This window comes from Sinocyclocheilus anshuiensis, unplaced genomic scaffold (genome assembly GCF_001515605.1).
Source record: "Sinocyclocheilus anshuiensis isolate Anshui unplaced genomic scaffold, SAMN03320099.WGS_v1.1 scaffold451, whole genome shotgun sequence".
In the NCBI taxonomy this organism is placed as follows: domain Eukaryota; kingdom Metazoa; phylum Chordata; class Actinopteri; order Cypriniformes; family Cyprinidae; genus Sinocyclocheilus; species Sinocyclocheilus anshuiensis.
In genome coordinates, this window is record NW_015549630.1 from 883236 (window position 1) to 903250 (window position 20015).

The 20015-nt window shown below is 37.6% G+C and overlaps 1 protein-coding gene across 4 annotated transcripts in view; it reads right to left on the reverse strand.

Annotated features, from left to right (window-relative positions):
- The window catches only part of gapvd1 (GTPase activating protein and VPS9 domains 1), a 49846-nt gene that overhangs the window by 16738 nt on the left and 13093 nt on the right, over positions 1-20015 (reverse strand). For 3 of the 4 annotated variants that reach the window (XM_016448613.1, XM_016448611.1, XM_016448610.1), the window contains exons 2-12: positions 14498-14702; positions 12182-12449; positions 10084-10659; positions 9372-9458; positions 8791-8925; positions 6786-6978; positions 5510-5673; positions 5282-5411; positions 4028-4153; positions 3741-3914; positions 1320-1445 (exon numbers count right to left, since the gene is read on the reverse strand). In XM_016448613.1, the coding sequence (XP_016304099.1) occupies positions 1320-1445; positions 3741-3914; positions 4028-4153; positions 5282-5411; positions 5510-5673; positions 6786-6978; positions 8791-8925; positions 9372-9458; positions 10084-10659; positions 12182-12449; positions 14498-14682 (2164 nt within the window). In that variant the 5' untranslated portion in view covers positions 14683-14702. The remainder of the gene's footprint in view (positions 1-1319; positions 1446-3740; positions 3915-4027; positions 4154-5281; positions 5412-5509; positions 5674-6785; positions 6979-8790; positions 8926-9371; positions 9459-10083; positions 10660-12181; positions 12450-14497; positions 14703-20015) is intronic. The other variant, XM_016448612.1, reaches the window with a different exon arrangement.

Sequence of the window (20015 nt, forward strand, 5' to 3'; positions counted from 1 at the left end):
ACACCCAGGGCATCCCCGTGGAGGGCTCTCATTTACGTACTCATTTGTAATAATGCAGGTCTCAATTGGTCTTCGGAGTCTACTTTTCCACTGCCTAGAACTGAAACAAACCCCAGCAAAGGAAAAAACAATAACTCATTCTCTCTTTCTAGTGTTTGTGATACAAAACGGGCAGGGAGACAAGACCACACACAGACTGCCGTATGCCTGCTACTGGCACAGTCTGGTTTTACATTTCTTATTCACAACTGCATGATTCATAACATAATCAGCCCTGTTTATAGGATTATCATTAGGGGTTGTCACAACAACCAAATTTCAGTAATGGATACCAACAATATTATTTAAATTTAAAAAAATTCCTGATACAACAAAAACTTATATGCTACTTAACACATTGGTTTAATAAAAAAAAAGTTAAATGTTAATTATGTTAATTATGCATATAAGTTAAATGTTAATTATGTTAATTATCAAACTGATCTAAAACAATGGTAAATATAAATAAAGTGTTTATTCAAGTAAATGGTCAGTAATGCAGAAAAAAGAGCAGTGAGTGATGTCAATTTAAAAAAATATATTTATTATTTAATATCATTATTATTAATCAGGCTGCATTGTTTTATAAATAATAATATTATTTTATTATTTTTAATATAATTTTTATATCTTTAACATTATTATTAGTATTATTATAAATAATAACAATAATAATAATAATCAGGCTGCATTGACACTTCAAGTCCCAAAGCACAGATCCAATGCTTTGATACAAATTATGTTTTCTTTTTTTTGCCCCACTTGATTCATTCTTGAATGATGTCTCAAACTTGATTCATGTTTTCATACCAGAAATTGTGACAGAAATGCAAAAAAATTATATAAAAAAACACTTCAATAGTTTAAAATGTGTGTATAAAATTAAAAGTAAAAATGATTAAAAATGGTTAATTTACGTTCATAAAATCCTATAAAAATTAGTTGACAGGTTTATTGGCAGGTTCTCAAGGGACACTTTAGGTTAATATTTCAGATCACAGGGGATGCTTGGGAAACCCTCCACTGTAAGCTATAGTCTTATACACACACAGGTATAATAAGTTTAAGAAATGCCATCTTTGGACGAGTGATATCAGCAGTTTTGTGTTACTAAATTGTGTATTTTAGCATGGCTGGAACGCTGTATTTCCCAGCAGCCAGGAACAGAGCTACATTTATTAAAGAGTTTCATGACTCCATTTAGTAAAGCCAAATCTGAATACTAACACTCTAACCTGAAGCTTCAAACTGAACCATCCTTGTATGGGTTCAGCTCTCACCTGAGTCACTCGGCAGAACCTCCACGCTCCACGCCTCGCTCGTCGTCTCAGAGATGGTAGAACCGTACGGGTCCAGCAGCACCGGCAGACACAGCAAGCTGCCCAAGGCGTTCTCCGCCGCAGCCCCTGAGGAGAACACACACACATAAGAAGCACATGGGTATGAGGCGTCTGTGATCTAAAGCAGCAGGTAGGCGGACTGTGACAGAGATGGCCAAAGGTTAATTGCAGCCTCCCTCCTCACACACAGACGCAGACACGCGTCCGTGGTATCATCAGGGTTGTGACTTTGAAGTGTGGATCGAGCCAAGCATCACTCATAACCTCATTATTCTCTCAACCAGCATCCCACACAGCGCCTCCTCTCTCCGAAACACTCCCAACAGGAGCTGACGCCTAACAAGGCAGAAGAATGGAGATGGAGTGCTGGAAGGGGAGGGGGAGAGTGAACAGCCAGCATGGCGGGGGGTGTTTGCATGCGTGCAGGGGCGTTTGATGGTCGGGCGGAAGAGGAGATCATGAGCGCTCCGTATGAAGCTCTCCACAGGTCACGTCTCCCCACATACACACGCATACGTACGTGCACAAGGGCAGGTTTGGTGGGCCTGCAGGAGAGCTTTCCCCCGCTGGCCCTGTTTACAGTGAGTGAGGCAGGGGCTCTGGGCCGCCCGTCTTTCAGGTGCATGATTAAATGAGTGGCACCCGCAGTAGTGAAACAATTAGAATTTCTGCCTCATTATCATGGTAATCTTATCAGTGGGATAATGAGGTATTAATGGATATTTAATGTGTATCTCATAACCCAATCCCTCGGAGAAAACACATAAGGAAATCGCTGTAAATTCACTTAATGATGGAAAAGTCCCCCAACGCCATATTCCGAGGAATGAAAAATGGAGGATGCAAATGAGAAGGAACCAAGGTCAATAAGACTGCAGGGACTGTGTGAATGTCAGAGAGAGGGAGGCGAGAAAGAGAGAGCACACGGAAGACAAGGGAAAAGAGTGAAAAGAAGGGGTGGAGGGAGAGAGACTGACTGAAAGACAGAGGAAGAGATGGAATGTGGTGGGATTAAATGAGAAGCAGTTTTAGGTTGTTCTGCACATCACTCTGTTCCTGTACAGAAAAGTTACAAACACTTGACGTTTTCAAGTCAATAAACCTAACCCTATAGTCTTGATTTAGGAAGGGTTGAACTAGAGACAAAATTTATTTAGCCAAGACTGGGAGTTGGAAGAAATACACTGCCATTCAAATGTTTAGGATTAACAAGATTTTTTTAAAGAAGTACCTTTTGCTCCTCAAGGCTGCATTTATTTGATTATTTGATTAAAAATAGAGAAAAAAAACATCAATATTGTGAAATATTATTACAATTTAAATCAACAGTTTACTTTATTATACTTTAAAATATCATTTATTCCTGTGATGCAAAGCTGAATTTTTATCAGCCATTACTCCAGTCTTCAGTGTCATTTCTGTGATGCAAAGCTGAATTTTTAGCATCATTACTGAAGTCTTCAGTGTCACATAGTCACATGATCCTTCAGAAATCATTCTGATTTATTATCAATATTGGAAACAGTTGTGCTACTTACTTTTTTTTTTTTTTGGAACCTGTGATACTTTTTTTAGGATTCTTTGATGAATAAAAAGTAAAAAAAAAGAACAGCATCTTCACAATAGAAAATATCTAATTTGATAGTGTTAGATATTAAAATATCTAACACTAGTCTTTACTATAAATTTTTATCAATTTAACACATCCTTGCTGAATAAAAGTATTCATTTCTTTAAATTCTTAAAAAAATAAAATGAACTACTTATCCCAAACTTTTGAACAGCAGTGTACATTACCCTATATTTTGTAAACTGTTTTCAGATTTTGTCTGAATGAGCTTTATTGCAATAGCAATCTAATTTGAAAGTGTAAATCAACTTATAAAAACGGATACATTTATAACTATTTCATGTTGCTTAATGTCATGCAAATATTAAAGAAAATGGCTAAAATTACAACTGATTTGTAAGAATGTCTTCAATATGAAAACATAATTATAGAATATAATTACAATAACAGAATCTATTGCTTTCTTCAGCTCCTTATTTGAGAATTGCAACTTTTCAGCTAACCACAAGGTGGCAGTAATGGATTTGCTGACCACTATGCCAATATGAACCTTATCTCACTGTCATTTTTCGAATTTATCAAATGTGTAATTTGCTCTTGAATCCCAAACAAAATGTCAAAATCAACTTTAAAATTGAAAGTGAAATTTTAATTGCAAAGAGAGGAAAAACTACTAAAGGTTATATGAACTTTATATGACCTATATGAAACTAGCACACTACAAAAAATGCATAGCATTATAACTGTAGCCATGACTGCAATTTGCAGTATTTGCAGAGATGCAATCGTACCTGCTATCTCCTGCAGTCGGTCCTCATCCATGTTGGGATCAAAGTCACTGCCCAGGACATCAGTGCTCCAAGTCTCACTGACCGTCTCAGAAATGTCCCTGTCATCTGTCAGTCCCATCATGTCCCGAATCTCAAACTTACGCAGCTTATCGTCCAAATTATCCTGTGTAGTGGCTACATAAAGAACAACCCAGAGTAATAATTAAGCTAAACCACTCTAACTGTAAAATTCTACAACAAATCATATTTGTTGCTAGAGATGGTGAAATACTCTAACACACATTCACCTTGTTCATGTTCCAGTAGCTGCAAGGCCTCTGCACCATTGCTTCCAGACGGCCCTGGTCCTCCTTCTGACACAGACTCCACCTCCAAGTCCAAAGAAGAAACTGAATTGGAGCGGTTAGACGGCCCTGCAGACAGGCCACATTTATTCATATTAACTAACAAGCTACTACTAACTTAGTTGATGGTATTATCCAACAGAACACTTATTGCAACAACAGTCCTCCCACAAAAAAAACTAAACAAATTTAAAACAACAGATAATATCCATGCCTGGGCTTAATGACAGGGTCTGGCTGCAAGTAAAGTGATGTGACGTGACATAAAAATGAAATGGGCTACAATGAAATGAAATTAAATTAAATTAAAATAAATTAGATTAAAATAAAACGAAATTAAATACAATTAAATTCAATTCAATTAAATTAAATTCAATTAATTTGTTTAATTAAATTAAATATAAAATTAAATTAAATATAACATTTAATTAAACAAAATGAAATAAAATGAAATGAAATATGAAAAGACAAAAAATAAAATATTAAATAACAAAAAAAATAAATGAATTAAATGAAAAATTTTATTAAATTAAATTAAAAAATAAAATAAAATAATAAAAAAGAGAGATATAAACTAGCAATCCTTTCAAATATTTGATTTTATTACAAAAGGTAATAATGGAAAAGAAAATGTCAGGTGGATATTAGCGGCTGAACGTCTGATGCATATGGCACACAAAAGTGGAAACACTTCAGGTGTTTCGAAGTCGTCATCGGGTTGGTTGAATTATACAGGATTTCCGGGAGACGTGTGTGTGGCGTTCTTTAACATTCCGCCTGAAAAACAAAGATGCCGTGACGCCAAACCCCCTCACGAAAGAAGAAAGCCGTCGTGTTTACAACTGTGACGACGAGCACTTATCAGGATCAACTAAACGCTGGATATTCAAAAGTATGTGAAATATTTAAAGTTCGCGGCATAGAATCTTTACAATACGTCCGAGAGTTTTACACAGCGGTCTGTTATTGTGGCGACAATTTCCACGCCCCGAAACGTGACGCTGAACAAAACGAACTGTGATTGGTTGTTTGACATGTCGGTCAAACGGCCTCATGGGCGGGCCTTGGCCAATGAAAGCTGCCATGGATTCCAGACCGTCAGCCGTCAGTCTGAAGGTCTGGCTATGGGATTCTAGGTGGCTATGGGACAGCTCATGTACAAGAGAGCCATCTGCTGGTTGTCTGATGAAAACACACCCTCAGAAATGCCCTCCAGGTTGTCACTGCAGAGTGAGAAGCGCAGCGTTTTGTCAGGTTTGCCGTGCAGTTTGGTGTCATCAACAGGGGCATCTCCTTGTCCACCGTCTCCAAGATGCAGAGTCAGAACCTACGTACAGACACAGCAGTCACTTTCCAATAACACTATACTTGTTAACTACTACAATTGGACCTTCACAGCATGACATGTCGACTAAAGATTCTGACCTCGTTTTCAGACATCATCCCAGGTACGGTCTGCAGTGAGGTTCCCAGCGAGATGACTAGCACTTCCTCAGGTGTGACCTCCTGCAGAGACTCCTGGGAGCTGGCTTCAGTCTCACCCTCCTGAGCCATGTTAGATCGGCTTCGGCTTCGGCTGCGAGAGCCTGCTGGGTGAGGAAGAGCAGGAATGGAGACAAACTGTTAGGGTTAGAGAAACAGCAAGGCTGCTAAGTGTGTTAGCAAAAGCCTGCATGAGAACTAGCACTCACAAATGCTCAAAAATCACAACAATAACATACAAGTGAACAAACTTTTAAGAGAACTGTGGCAAAATAGCTTTTACAGATTACACTTTAAGACGATAAACGTGTTTTGTTCCAGACTGCTTAAAGACAAATTGGACTGATTCCTTTTATGGCTGATGAAACCTAATTCTAATGTGTTAAAAACTTTGTATCATTCATTGAAACTGGAATGGATAAAACAAGAGCAAACAAATCAAATGAAGAAAACAGCTTGTGTGGAATATGATGGAAAAGGTGCAGGTACATCTTACAAAATGTATGACACTCATAAATAGTCTTGCTTGTCTGAGCAACTACAGCTACATTTATATTGCTAGAGGCAAGGAACGCAGCCCAGATGTGCTACATCGAGAAGGAAAATGCATAGCAGGAACATGCACGGCAGACACAGCAAGCGCTGGCAAAGCATGGGGGAAGTAGTGTTGCTTTCGTCAACGAAAATTATGACTAAATATCGTCATCAACGAACCTTTATCACGTGACGAAAACGAGACTAGATGCAACAAAAATGCTGGTCATGTGACGATGACTATAATTAAATGTATAATGCAATATTGTTGACGAATAAAAACGAGACTAAATGTGGTTTATTATTATTATTATTATTATTACAATATCATTTATTTAAAAATAGCGAGTGTGCATCCTTAACTACACAATCATATAAACAACCAGTTACTAATAACACGGATTTAAGTTTCACATCCTTAGTGCACAAAACTTACTTTCAATATGAACATCACTGAAAGTAATGATACTTGCAGTTCAATAAGTGAGTCAGATACCCTTCTTGACTGACTCAGTAGGATGAAATAATTGATTCAATTCTTTTTGAACAATTTCAAAGAACCAGAATAAAGTGTCATTTATTATTGAATCAAATTATACTCGGCTGCACTTTCTGTAATCAGAGGGTTAGTCTCCAAAGAATCTGCAGCAATCAACATGCGGTGAAGTTCATGTAGAAGGAATACCAATAGGGAGTCTGTTCTTCTTGTTGGCGGGTGTGGTAGCTGGGGAGAGCTGGGGTGTGTTAAAGGGCGTGAGCTCCAGGCTGTTGCTCTTTGTCGTGCGGGACTGAGGTACATTGGCTAGTAGAGTTTCCAGAGCCAGGTGGTCTTCTTCTCTGAGCTGATCTCCTGCAGTGACACTACGCACAAAGTCCACCTGAACACAGAAATGAGGTTAAAGACATTTCTTTTTTCTTTGGCCCAAACATGCCATCAAGCAATCACTCCAAGTTGATATCCAGTGAAATAAGGCCTGCAAAGATGTACAACGAGCTTTCTTTACATCTTCAGGTAATTTTTTAACTTATTCTTAATCAGTGCTGGTAATTAAAAGCAGGTGGGCCTCATTATTCAGCTATCATCATTAGTGAATTTCAAACAGTGAGTCTAATGCAATAACAACATAGGAGTCGGGCTAATTGGCTCTGTAAATGACAGTGTGATGATGAACATCTTGCTGCTCACGCTGAGAAGAAAAACACAGGGAAACGGAGGGTTATTGGCTCTTGGCAATGTTGGGCAGGAAGAGTTAAAGCATTAGGACTGTAAAGGTATGCAGTATGACTGTTACTGCTATATTAATGGGATGGGTTTAGACATGTTCTGCTGAGGTTTGAAAGAGGGTGAGGTAGACGAGTCATTTTTCATTGATCTGAATCTTGTTTAACAGCTAAGTACAGTAAAAGCGCTGAGATATGTTTTGATTGGGGCTGTCAAATTAATAAAAAGTGATTATTCATGTTAAATTAATTACATGACACAGTGATGAATTAAATTAACTGCAAATTATTGAACAGCAATATTACATAAAAGCTCTCAAATGAAGAAAACTCAATCCTGCTACAATAATCTAATGTCTTTGAATTGACATCACAAAAAGTGTCTTTAGAAGTTTGCTTTATCATCATATAATTAGCATAAGCCTGTCACAGGCCTACAGTCCACAGTAATCCATTGTGCAATCAATCCGTCTTAGTGGTAACGTTTTTGTGTGCTGATTCACATGCAGGTGATTAAACGTGTTCATTTTAGTATCACATTAGATTTTCTATAATTGTAGTAAATTACAATTTAAATGGACAGTCCTAGTTTACTGAAGGTAGACTAGTTTGTGAATATGACAATGTTTAGGACATCCCACTGTCTGCTAAACTGTTCAGAAAATATTCAAACTAGGACTGTGCAAAAAATTGAATGCGATTTTCATGCGCATCTCGTCAGTAAAGCCGTTTCTGCATTTACTACACAAGAGCCGTAGTTCACTGACAAGCTACGCAAAATCGCGTCCAAAATCGCAGGTGATTCATTGCCAACGTGATTTTGCGTAGCTTGTCAGTGAACTACGGCTCTGTGTAGTAAATGGCGCTCCATCTGAAAGCATGTGCTGGAGATTTACTACTAATCACAGAAGCGCTTTACTGACGAGATGCGCATGAAAATCGCATTCGATTTTTTGCACAGCCCTAGTTCAAACTATAAACATTTTCATGAAGCCTTAACATGTCAGGCAGGCAAAGGATGTGAAACTGCAAAGGAATTCTCATATAAGTCATAGTGCAACTTATTACGAAACTGCAGACCAATATTTTAGAGGGATGTGATTTCACTGTGACCATGTGAACAACCCATTAAGCTCATTTGTACTTCTGATGATGTAATCATACAACTCAGATGAAGTTAAAGGGTTAGTTAAGTTCACCCAAAAATGAAAATTCTGTCATTAATCACTCACCCTCATGTCGTCCCAAACCCGTAAGCACTTCGTTCATCTTCGGAACACAAATTAAGATATTTTTGATGGAATCCGAGAGCTCTATGACCTTCCCATAGACAGCAAGGATATTACCACGATCAATGTCCTTGTTACGTTTCTGTGCGTTGATCGTGGTTAATGACAGAATTTTCATTTTTGGGTGAACTATCCCTTTAACTTCCTTCCACACATCTCTTTCTTCACTACATTACATACCAGAGCTAAAAGTTGATTGTGAGTCATGTAAAACACCGTCCGTGTGAGGCCCTCCAGTAAATTCATTGATGACATAGGTGGAGTCTCGACAGCTCTTCCACCGATGACGACATCCAAAAAGGCAGCAACACACGTCTAAAAAAATTTAAAATCAATGAGTCAATCCTCAAAAAGAGTGTTGGAACATGTTAATGAACCATTTAACATTTCCTGGTTATGACTGGAATAGCATACTACTAATACGGTTTGTGTAATACGCACAATGTACTTTGTGCAGTATGTTAATATGCTGTATGTATGGAATACCCAGATGACATTTACTAAAATATGATTTAACCTTTAAAAGAAAGGAGTATGTTCAATAGCATATTACATTTTGTGGTCAAATTGTATTAAGAATCATGAAATTTCACTGGTGTTGGTTGGTTTCCACTACTGAAATGTTGCTATTGTTATCATATTACATTGTAAACTGGCCAGTATGCAATACGCCAATAGTCTATGTTAATATTCATATAGTGACGAGATAAAAAAAGATAATCAGAAAAAAGGAGCTTCGGAATTCTGGGTTTGTCTCTTGCCTTATCAAACTTGGATAAGCTGCTTTTACGTCGAGGATCTCCATCATCTGCATCAGACATGGCTAACTGCTGCAACAACTGCCCCACCTAAAACATCAAATTAGGTTTTATTTTTTAGAATATATTAATATCACAGCCAGACATGAACCACACTAAATATTTGCGTCAGGAAAAGGCTTTTATTGACTTATATGGCTAGATGTCTTTCTATAGTGTCACCCATGCTGGTCATATGGAACAGCAAACATAATCACAGTACAATTTATGAACAAATGATTCTTATAATTTGGGTATTTTAATGAACTAAAATTTGACTCACTGAACTGCAAGTCATAACTTCAGAATCAGAACTTGAAGCAAACTGAAAACAGTACTCTGCTCTATACATAACCCTCTATATACCATACTGTAAAAAATATGGTTTGTGGACTTAATAAAATGATATTATAATATAATAATTAGTAATAATATATAATATATTTAAAATATTAAAATTGCTGACTGGTTCTTCATGCAACAATTGTAGGCCTAGTTCAAGTTACAGTAATAGTATTTTTTTAAATATATTGTTTGGATGAATATTTTAATGTTTAGTAATGCTATATATTTAAGTACAAATAAAACTGTGTACATTCTACTGTCAGCAGTTGAAGAAAGACCCTCACATTACAGTTGTTTTGTAATATACTGATGCAACAACATTATCCTCTACCTGCATGAGGTTGAAACGTGCCACCTCATTGATGGGTGCATCTGAGATGATGCCGTACTGTTCAGGGTTGACGATGGCTGGACAGATGAAGCAGGTGAGCAGCAAGTCGGTGCACATCGTCCTCACCTCCCCGACCTCTAACCTCTCCACCCGTGCCAGCGTCTTATACATTTGAGACACAATCCAGTGCAGGCTCTGTGGGAAGCAATAGGTGTTCTGCTTCAGGTAGCCAATAAAGGTATTGACCAGGGCTACCAGCTTGGCCTCGTTGGCCTCCACTGCTGCCTGAACTTTCCTGCGGTACTCATCGGTGCCTTTCTCCCCAAACAGACGCTGCTGCTGGGCCGGGGTAAAGCGCTCTATCAGTTTGCCTGGATCTGTCTCTAGATGGTCCTCGTCCTCCACCAGCAATTGCATGATGGGCTCGTGGAGGGTTGCAGTGAGGAAAAGCTTAGCTGAATACAGGCCCTCAGAGAAGAGTTTGAAGAGGATGCTGAAGGCACACGTGCCTCGCCGTAACAGACGACGAGGGTTGTCACTTTCCTTCAGCTCAAATTCCACCAAATAACGTAGCACCTGGACAAAGTAGGACAGCACAATGTGGTATGTGTTATAAATAATCCAGAGATAGGCAACGTCGGTCATGGAGTGCCGATGTCCTGCAAAGTTTAGCTCCAACCCTGAAAAAAAAAACTCACCTGCCTGTAGCCCTAGTAATTCTGAAGACCTTGATTAGCTTGTTATGGTGTGTTAGATAACAGTTGTAGCTAAACTCTGCAGGACAGCGGCACTCCAGGACCGACGTTGCCTATCCCCGACTAATACTTAAGAAGTAAAATTAAAAATAAATAAATATATATAAAATAATCAATAAAACAAATAAATTAAATAAATATTATATTTAATAATTAGTGCTGTCAAAATTAGCACGTTAACGCAGGTGATTAATTTTTCCAGTTTAATGGCGTTAAAAATATTTAACTCAGTTAACGCAGGGGCGGAGCCTAGGGTTGAAGGATTGCGTTTATTTAGACGCAGAACGTCTTTACGACCACATCAAAAAGGAGACTTTTCAGACATGCGCTTTAACTTTGCCTCAGCGCCAAGCGCTAGTCAAACGAGCACGGAAACTGTACAGGTGACGAGGCAGCTTCAGTATAACAACAGTGAACTGTGGTCAGATGAGATGTTGTCAGGCCATATGTCAGTAAAATGAATTTTCCTCTCCTGTCTGCCGTTATACTGTGCTTGTAACACGTGTTCTTCAATTGCATGCACAAATGTGCCGGCGCACTGTATACCATTTCATATTAAAGCGCAATAATATATAAAAAGTTGTGAGAAATTTAAATGCATGTCAGATCCGCGGCAAGTTCAGCTGCGGCAGCTTTTAAAGTAATAGCAGCCAAAAAACCTAATAACCCAGCTGCTGTGAAGTCTGTTAATCAAAGAACAAAAGGAAAAAAAAGAGGAAATCTATAACTTTTGTAGCTTTAAGTATTATCAATATTTAATTTAGAATTTAGTGTCTGATAACTTTATTGAATTTCTGTATATTTCCTACTTGCTGAAGGGCACAGATAGCTAAATATGACATTTATTATAATGGGTTTATGTGAAGATTGTTTCAAGCTAAATTATAAGTTGTTATTTTTTTTTAAGTCTAATAAATGTTCAAATTGATAGCTCTCATTTATTTTGTAATGTTGAATGGCTATAATCAATGATTAAATATTAAGGGGGAAAAAATCTATTTCATAGATACATCAGTATTGGTATCAGTGACACTCGCCTTCAGTCATAAAAAAGATCCCACTACACAAATACTTAAAAATACACTGTCTTTGTGTTGTTTCTACATTAATTTGAAGATTTCATGTGAAATTATTGCAATATTAAATTATATTAAAAAACTTTAATGTTAAATGAGATTAATCACGATTAATTTCAGAAAAAAATGTGTGATTAAGTAGTTAATTTTTTTCAATCGATTGACAGCACTAATAATAATAAATATGCCCAAAATGATATACTATAATAAATAAAATAATATTTTAAAAATTCTATTTCTACCACTACACGCATATATCTTATGTACCTGCAGCAGGTAGCATTCATCCTCTTGCATGATGCAGTTGCCATAGAGGGAGGTGAAGACTGTGTGTATGACCCCCTGCGTGTGTTCATGACTGAGTCTTTCACCTGCCACCAGACAAGATGCCACCAATCGTGGGTTCTCCCTGAAGCGGCCCAAGAACTCCCCATAGATGCTCTCCTGAAAGCCCAGTGTTTTATAACCATCCACAAACTGTGTGTCCTCCAGAACATTGGCATGCTGACAGCATTCCGCAGGAGAGGCCTCCGCACTAGAAAGGAAAGAAATGCATTCAGAGAACTGGACTGCAGAGAATCATGTGATTAAATCTGATCACGCTGGAGATGTACTGTAATGAATGTGCAAATGCAATTCAGCTGGTTACGCCAACTACTCAATACAAGCTTATAAAATCCCAACTGAATATCAAAGTGGCTGTCTTGAACAAACTTGAAAGTTGTTTAAAGATGTTTCTAGCATCAAAAACTTTGAAAGAAGTTTGAAAACCATTGCCAAGTTCAGCAGTAGTTTACCCAGAATGTTCATTTCGGTTATTTTTCCTAACCGACAACCGACGCTCGTTAACCGATTATTAACCGTTAACCGACAAGATTATTTTAAATTCGAATTTAATTAAATTAGAAAGGATACGTGTCTGTGACCCATTAAAAAATACTAACATTTGTTTCCCGGGGATTAATTTAACATTCGCAAAAAGCAGCAAACAACAGAACATGAGGATTCCCATGGTCATCATATCACATCACGCACCTGCAGCGCTTCTGCAGAGAAGAAAAACATAATAAAGCTAGGCTATAGGCCTATATATATAAAACGATAAATAGGCCTATACGAGAAATATATTTTTACTTAATAAATTAAGAAACCGAAACAAAAACTGTGCAACAAGTAGCCTAGTACGCAGAGTTTCAGTTCATTTTTGTGCTGCGTGAAAGGAAACAGACAGCAGAAAGCGGCATCCTATTTTTCTTTAGGCTTATTTTACAAAAGCACAAAGATTTGTTTTTATTGTGAATGTACACAAATAAAGGCAAACCTTTTACAATTCCGATTATCTTTATGACTAAAAGGAGTAGTTCCTTCCACTGTTAGAAGGAAAAAATTCAAGTGATTGCGCCGGCGCCGCATGCACGCACACAGTTAAGCATTGCTACCTTGACAATGCAGCCTGCTCATTATCACAATAAAATACAGTCAGTCAATATGGAAAAAACACACTGCTCAGTTTAAATATGTAGTAAAATATGTGCTGTTAAGTGTTATCACTGCACCGCCGTGAATGATGTTATGCAAACCATTTTGTTTTACGTGGATATTGGAACGCGAGTGAAATAGGCTACATAATAAATAATATTTTGGCATTCAAATACATTGCGGATATGGAAACATTTGATTTTGTGTCGAATGAGAGACGCAACATTGGTTTCAGTTTCGTTTTAGCCTAAATGAATTTGTTTTAGAATCGTTTGAATTTGGCTTGTCATTTAGCTATAGCTTCTTATATTTTTAATTACTGTTCTTTTCTAAATACATTTAATTGAAAGGATTTGTTGTGGAGTGAGGGGAACTAAAATAGCCTAGCTATGTTTACAGTGTTTATTATAATGTTTGTAAACATTTCGTGTCGGTATTAGGCCTATTTCTGAATGAAATAATAAAATGCGACTTAGAGGCGACTTATGTACAATTTTTTTTTTATACGCATAGCGTATTTCAAACATGCAACAAACCTTTTTAAATATTTTGATAAATTACTAAAAATAAATAAATAAATTACTTTTTAAACCGTTTAACTGATTGCATTAATCGGTCAAAATTCTTCACGGTCGGTTAACGGTTAACCGGTTAAAATGAACATCCCTACCCAGAAGTAATTTACTCAACTTCATGATGTTCCAAACCTGTATGACTTAATTGATTCATTCAACACAAAAAAAGAACTTCTAGAGAATGTACAGGCTTCTCTCTTCCATAAATTGAAAGTGAACAGGAATCCAGGATTTTATATTTATATTTCTTTTTTCAAAGAAAGAAATTCATACGGGTTTGGAACAACATGAGGGTGAGTAAATGATGACAAAAACTTTATATTTTTAAAGTTTAGAATGAAAAAAAAAAAAAATTTGTCAGAACTTGCCAAGCCAGAATGCTCATTTGGCTCGTTCCCTATTTTCAACCACTGAGATAATCCGCAATTGTGATCTTAGCGATTCTTCCGGTTCAGTTGATCAGGTAATGAGTCATGAAAGAAAATCACGAGGAGAGCCTGCTAGATTTACTTGTCTGGAGTGCAGTCACCTGGTGAGGATGAGGCGGTCAAGGTTGATCCTTTGCTGTTTGGCGATCCATGCTGCACGGTAGAGCCTCTCTGCGGTCTTGAGCACTTCGTTGTTAAGCCGCTGGATGAGCTGCTTCTCTGACGTCACGTACAGCCGTTCCTGCTTCAGGTGGTGGGCCAGAGTGTGAATGTCTGGCTTCACCATCGTTCAGCTCAGCCACGGCGCTGAAGGTGGACAGCAGGACAAGCAAATTAGTGGCATTGCAGGAATATTTACAACAGCATTATGTCTGTAGAGCATGATGTAAATACTAATGTAAATTCAGTACAAGAAATGGGTGGATTATGAGCAACAAGACCTGAGCAGTATTATGTATATCCCAGGCTACAGAAGACATCGCAATTAAAAATAATAGTTATAGCATATATACACAACTGCATAAATAAACAACTGTTTTCAACGGGGTTCAGAGACAATTAATATTGATCAAAAGACAATAGATTTAATTTGGAGCAGAGACCATAATTAATTAGACATAAAAAAAACAGGCTGTGAGTGATGGAAGTAGAGTTTCTCTAGTACAGTTATTCTAGTCAAATGAATGTGCTTTTACTGTTGCTCAAGATAAAATTAAGTCAACTAGAATAAATCAACTAGAGATTTTGCAGTGACCTGGAAAACAGTGTTTTCAAAGACAGTCCGTTATATATGCTGTAGTGTATTAAGTTCCTAAGTTGCGTGACATGTTTAATTTTCCGAAACTGTGTTTAAGAGTCTGAAGGTTTTTGTAAACTAAAAGTTTGCATGAAGATCCATGTTAAAATGCATGTCAAATGCAAAAATAAAGCTATTTTGGCTAAGATTCTCAGTCTGATTGTTCCCTGCTGTCTCAGTTGTTCACAATTTTCTTGTACTAACAAAGTATGCATTTATATTTTTGTAAAAACAGTTTACTTTTTTTAAACATTGCCTGATCTGGACATCATGTCACACCAGTCATCCCAGTAAGTCAGCATCGAATAAGAGGTAAAAATACTTCTGGGAAGTAAGCAGAAGTATTCATCTAGCAGCAAGTTTGGTTCCTTCTGAAGTGTGTCATTAGTGTGGTATGAGATTTCACAACAGGGATTCAGTAGTATACCCTCATTATAACAGCTGGACAGCATATCTTAGATTTACACATACTGTACCTTAGTAGGATAAAAGCAAATGACGCCTATTATGAAAGTAAAATCACTACACATAGAATTAATAAACAGAGCTGCTGAATAGCGCAAATCCAACTGTGTAAGACAAACAATCACACCTAAACAGGAAGACCACTCCATTTCCTCTGAGACGAGAGAGAATAGAGCAATTTTCATACAGGGAACTTACCAGACTATAAACATGGACATACAGCGTAAGAAAATTGCATTAATTTTATAAGGTCCAAAGGGCATGCTGAAGTAAAGCATTTTTTAATTACTTCACCTTTTTACCCAGAGTCAGCACACAGCAATGGCAACTACGCATTTAGCTTCGATGCGTTTCATTTAACCTCATGAAACTGCTGTAAAAAGAAGCAAGGCATGAAATGCATAATTTGTGTTTATTTGTTCTAAACAGATGTCATGAACAAACTGTGCCAAAATCTTTGACCAAAATCATTCTACTGGTAAACAAAGGCAGCACTGAGTATTAAGGATTATACAGCAGTAATCCTTTGCTAAATATGTACGTAATGACAATGACAATGCAAAGACCACAAACTCTTTTAGACCGTATCCTTCAACAGTCAAGCGCTTCTGAGTAGGGCTGTGCAAAAAATCGAATGCGATTTTCATGCGCATCTCGTCAGTAAAGCCGCTTCTGGTGATTAGTAGTAAATCTCCAGCACGTGCTTTCAGATGGAGCGGCATTTACTACACAGAGCCGTAGATCACTGACAAGCTACACAAAATCGCATTCATAATCGGCAATGAACCGCCTGGGATTTTGAACTCGATTTTGTGTAGCTTGTCAATGAACTATGGCTCTGCGTAGTAAATGCCACTCCATCTGAAAGCACGTGCTGGAGATTTACTACTAATCACCAGAAGCGGCTTTACTGACGAGATGCGCATGAAAATCGCATTCGATTTTTTGCACAGCCCTACTTCTGAGAAATGAAAAGAGATGGAGCGTGCAATTTGCTCTTGGTCGACGATGTATTTTAGTACTGTGCCCAGATCAAACTAACATTCTAATGCTGATGTTACTCAAATATAAACTCTATATACAGATATACAGTCAATATAATGTGAATAAACCCAAAATAATACAGTGAAGGACCAATCAGAGTGACATGTTCCAAAGCCATGTAACAATTAAATGTGTATATCAATCAGTGTTATTTAGGGGTGCTCCGATCAGGGTTTTTGAGGCCGATCACCGATCACAGAAAGCAGTATCTGCCGATACCGATCACCGATACCGATCTTTTTAAAGCCTTCTTTTTTATAATTTATAACTATTTATAGTGATACTCCAATCAGAATTTTTAGACATTTATTCAAGGCCTGAATTTCATTTTTGAAAATGGGGGGAATTCCCCTCTAGGTGACTCTTGTGAGAGGGGAAGCAGCTTTCACAGGAGTCTGCTTCTGATCCGTGGCTGTTTACCACAAACACAACATTTATCCATTATTTTGATTTCAAATTTAAACATTGTCACTGAACATGCTTTTTCAGCATTGCAATTCTTTTTTTTTTTTTACACAGTACAGTAATACACAGACATGTTTAAACACAATGGGCCTCATTCATGAAACATTCGTATATATAGGAGTAAATTCTGAGTAATTTGCGCGTAAAACGGGCCTTCCCGAAAACTCTCCTCTGGATTCACAAACACTTCGATTTGATAGTTAAACATGTGTATGTTAATGAATTCCAATCATTCGTAAATAGGGCGCTCATGCACGCTCATTTACAATTAGCATAATCCCCGCCTATGAATTACAGCTACGTAAATTGCGTGTCCAGGAACACAATGGAATATACTGGTCTACTTTCTCATGTTTGGCTCCAGTATATTGCATAAATGCTAAAAACACTAATAGGCCATATGCCTAACAATAAATATTCAACAACATGTGTCCAAACAAGCGTTTTTAGCCATCTGAAAAACTGTCAGGCGCTCTTCTTAAAACGACCAGCTGGTGGTGCTGGACGCTTTGGCGGCACAGCGTTTTTCTAGCTGAGCCGGAGAGACGCTTTGGTTGCTATGATTTGAAATATCCACGGCAGTAACATATTACTAGTATCTCATTTTAAGAATATTACTGAATATAAAAATTCAGTAACCAGCGATATGAACTTCTCTATTGTTGTTCAGTTGTTGTACAAGTACGATGATTGGTCAGTGTATTTGTCCCGGCCCTCCTCCATTGATTGGACGGCTGGGTAAAAAGTGACAAAATTCAGTGTCATCAGTTTGCCTAAATGAACACAGAAGAACGTTTTACGCACCATTTACACGTGGTAGGGAGCAGGTGTAAATTTCTTTCGTACCAACTAACATTTTGAAAATAAGAAAACTTTCATGAATCCGAAAATTTACGTCAGAACAGCTTTACGAACGATTTACACAAAAATTCGTTCTACTCGTGTTTCATGAATGAGGCCCAATAAATATAAACAACACATTATTCAATGCTTTTTACTTTTGCATTTACTTCTAGATTTATATATTAAGTTGCTCAAGCAAGTGTCAAAACATTTAAACTGCTTTTCTTACGTTATCACAAACTTACCATTGACAGAAATAGTCTTTATTACAAGCAATCCTGCGGTTCCATAAAGAACTTTCCTACCTTTTCCTACCTCCACGAGTGCCATCTATTATTGCCTTGTTGATCTAAAAGTGCTCTTTTCCTTTAAACCTAGCCAAAAAGCCATATGTGTTGATTGTGAAACACAGTAGACTTTAATAATATGCATTTATGGTGTAATTACTACATTTACTTGTCAATCCATGTTCATATTTACTGCAAACAATGCGCTGTTACTTTAATTTAGCGCTCGTGGAACGCACTGCCGGACCGCAACCGTCTGCAGTGTGCACGCTTTATTAATCCATTAACATGGGCACGGAAAAAATACGCACCACATACGCACTGCAAACGGAGTAATGTGAACCTGGCATTATGTGTGTGCGCTGCGAGTGTGCATGAGCGCACGGTCTCCAGGAGAGCGCGCGAGCGCTGAATGGTTAAACGATGTGGTGATTTGAAGCCATTTGTGTATTTTGAGAGAGAAAGAGTGAGCGCACGTGCGGTGATTCACTCACGCTGTTTGTGAGATTACGTCTCACACAAGGTTTTCAAATTACTTTATAAGTTATTTAATGAAGAAAACGTGAAGGTGAGTACCTCACCTTCAGCATTATAATTATTTCACCCGCAATAATTATTGTCTGTGCCGGACAGAGACTGAGACGGTGCCGCTGCCAAACCTCTCACGGCAGCATCATCAAGCTTGAGATCGTTTTTTTTAGATCGGCCTTTTAGAGACCGCAGATCAATCATCCAACGTAATTATCGGCCGATAGCGATCGGTAGCCGATCAATCGGCGCACCCCTACTTTCCACCTACTAGATTTTGCGTATTAAGCAATAGCGTTGCTTGTCTGCAGTTTGCTTTCCATGATACTTTCGAGATATGCCAAAATAAACATTACTAAGCCATTTCACATCTGATGTCTTCCCACATCTTAAAACTAAAATAATTTCCCTTATCAGTTTTCACACTATTCTTGCCTTGTCCAAACACCCACACTTGAGGTCTTTGCACTTGACCACTTGAATAATTATATGACGTATTTTCTGTATTTTTACATGAATACTCTAACTTTCATTAAAAAAGTAAGTCCATCCATGTTTCTTTCTATTCCTAGCCTCAGTAACCTACATACAGGTGCAGGTTAACAACCAGCGCTTCTTTACCATGAATCTGCGCTGACAGTAGGCTAGATAACTCCCCTACATGGTCTTTTCTTGTCTTCCTCACAATCTCCTTTCTGAATTTTTTAAATTTTTTAAAAAGTTTTTCATAATCATAGCCTACTTGCAAACAACAACCAGATGCCATCAAAGATAACACTTCCCACTTCACACTCTCTCTCTTCAGAAGAGTCCCGTGAAATGCATATGTCATGCCATGCCTTGCAAAAATGACTTATGAGTGAAATCAAGGTCCTATGTTGCAAGCAGAAATGACATCCATATTTCTGGCCATTCTACGGTGACTGAGAAGTGCAAAGCAAATCATCGGCCGATAGTGATCGGTAGCCGATCAATCAGAGCACCCCTAGTGTTATTATTGTTAAATTTATCCGTAAAAATATAAATATTAGAAGAAAATTTAAACTCAATCTAAAAAAAAAAAATGCCTTGGCAGTTGGCAAAAAAAGGAAATGGAATTTAAAGGGGTCATATGATGTTGCTCAAAAGAACATTATTTTGTGTATTTGGTGTAATGAAATGTGTTTATGCGGTTTAAGGTTCAAAAAACAT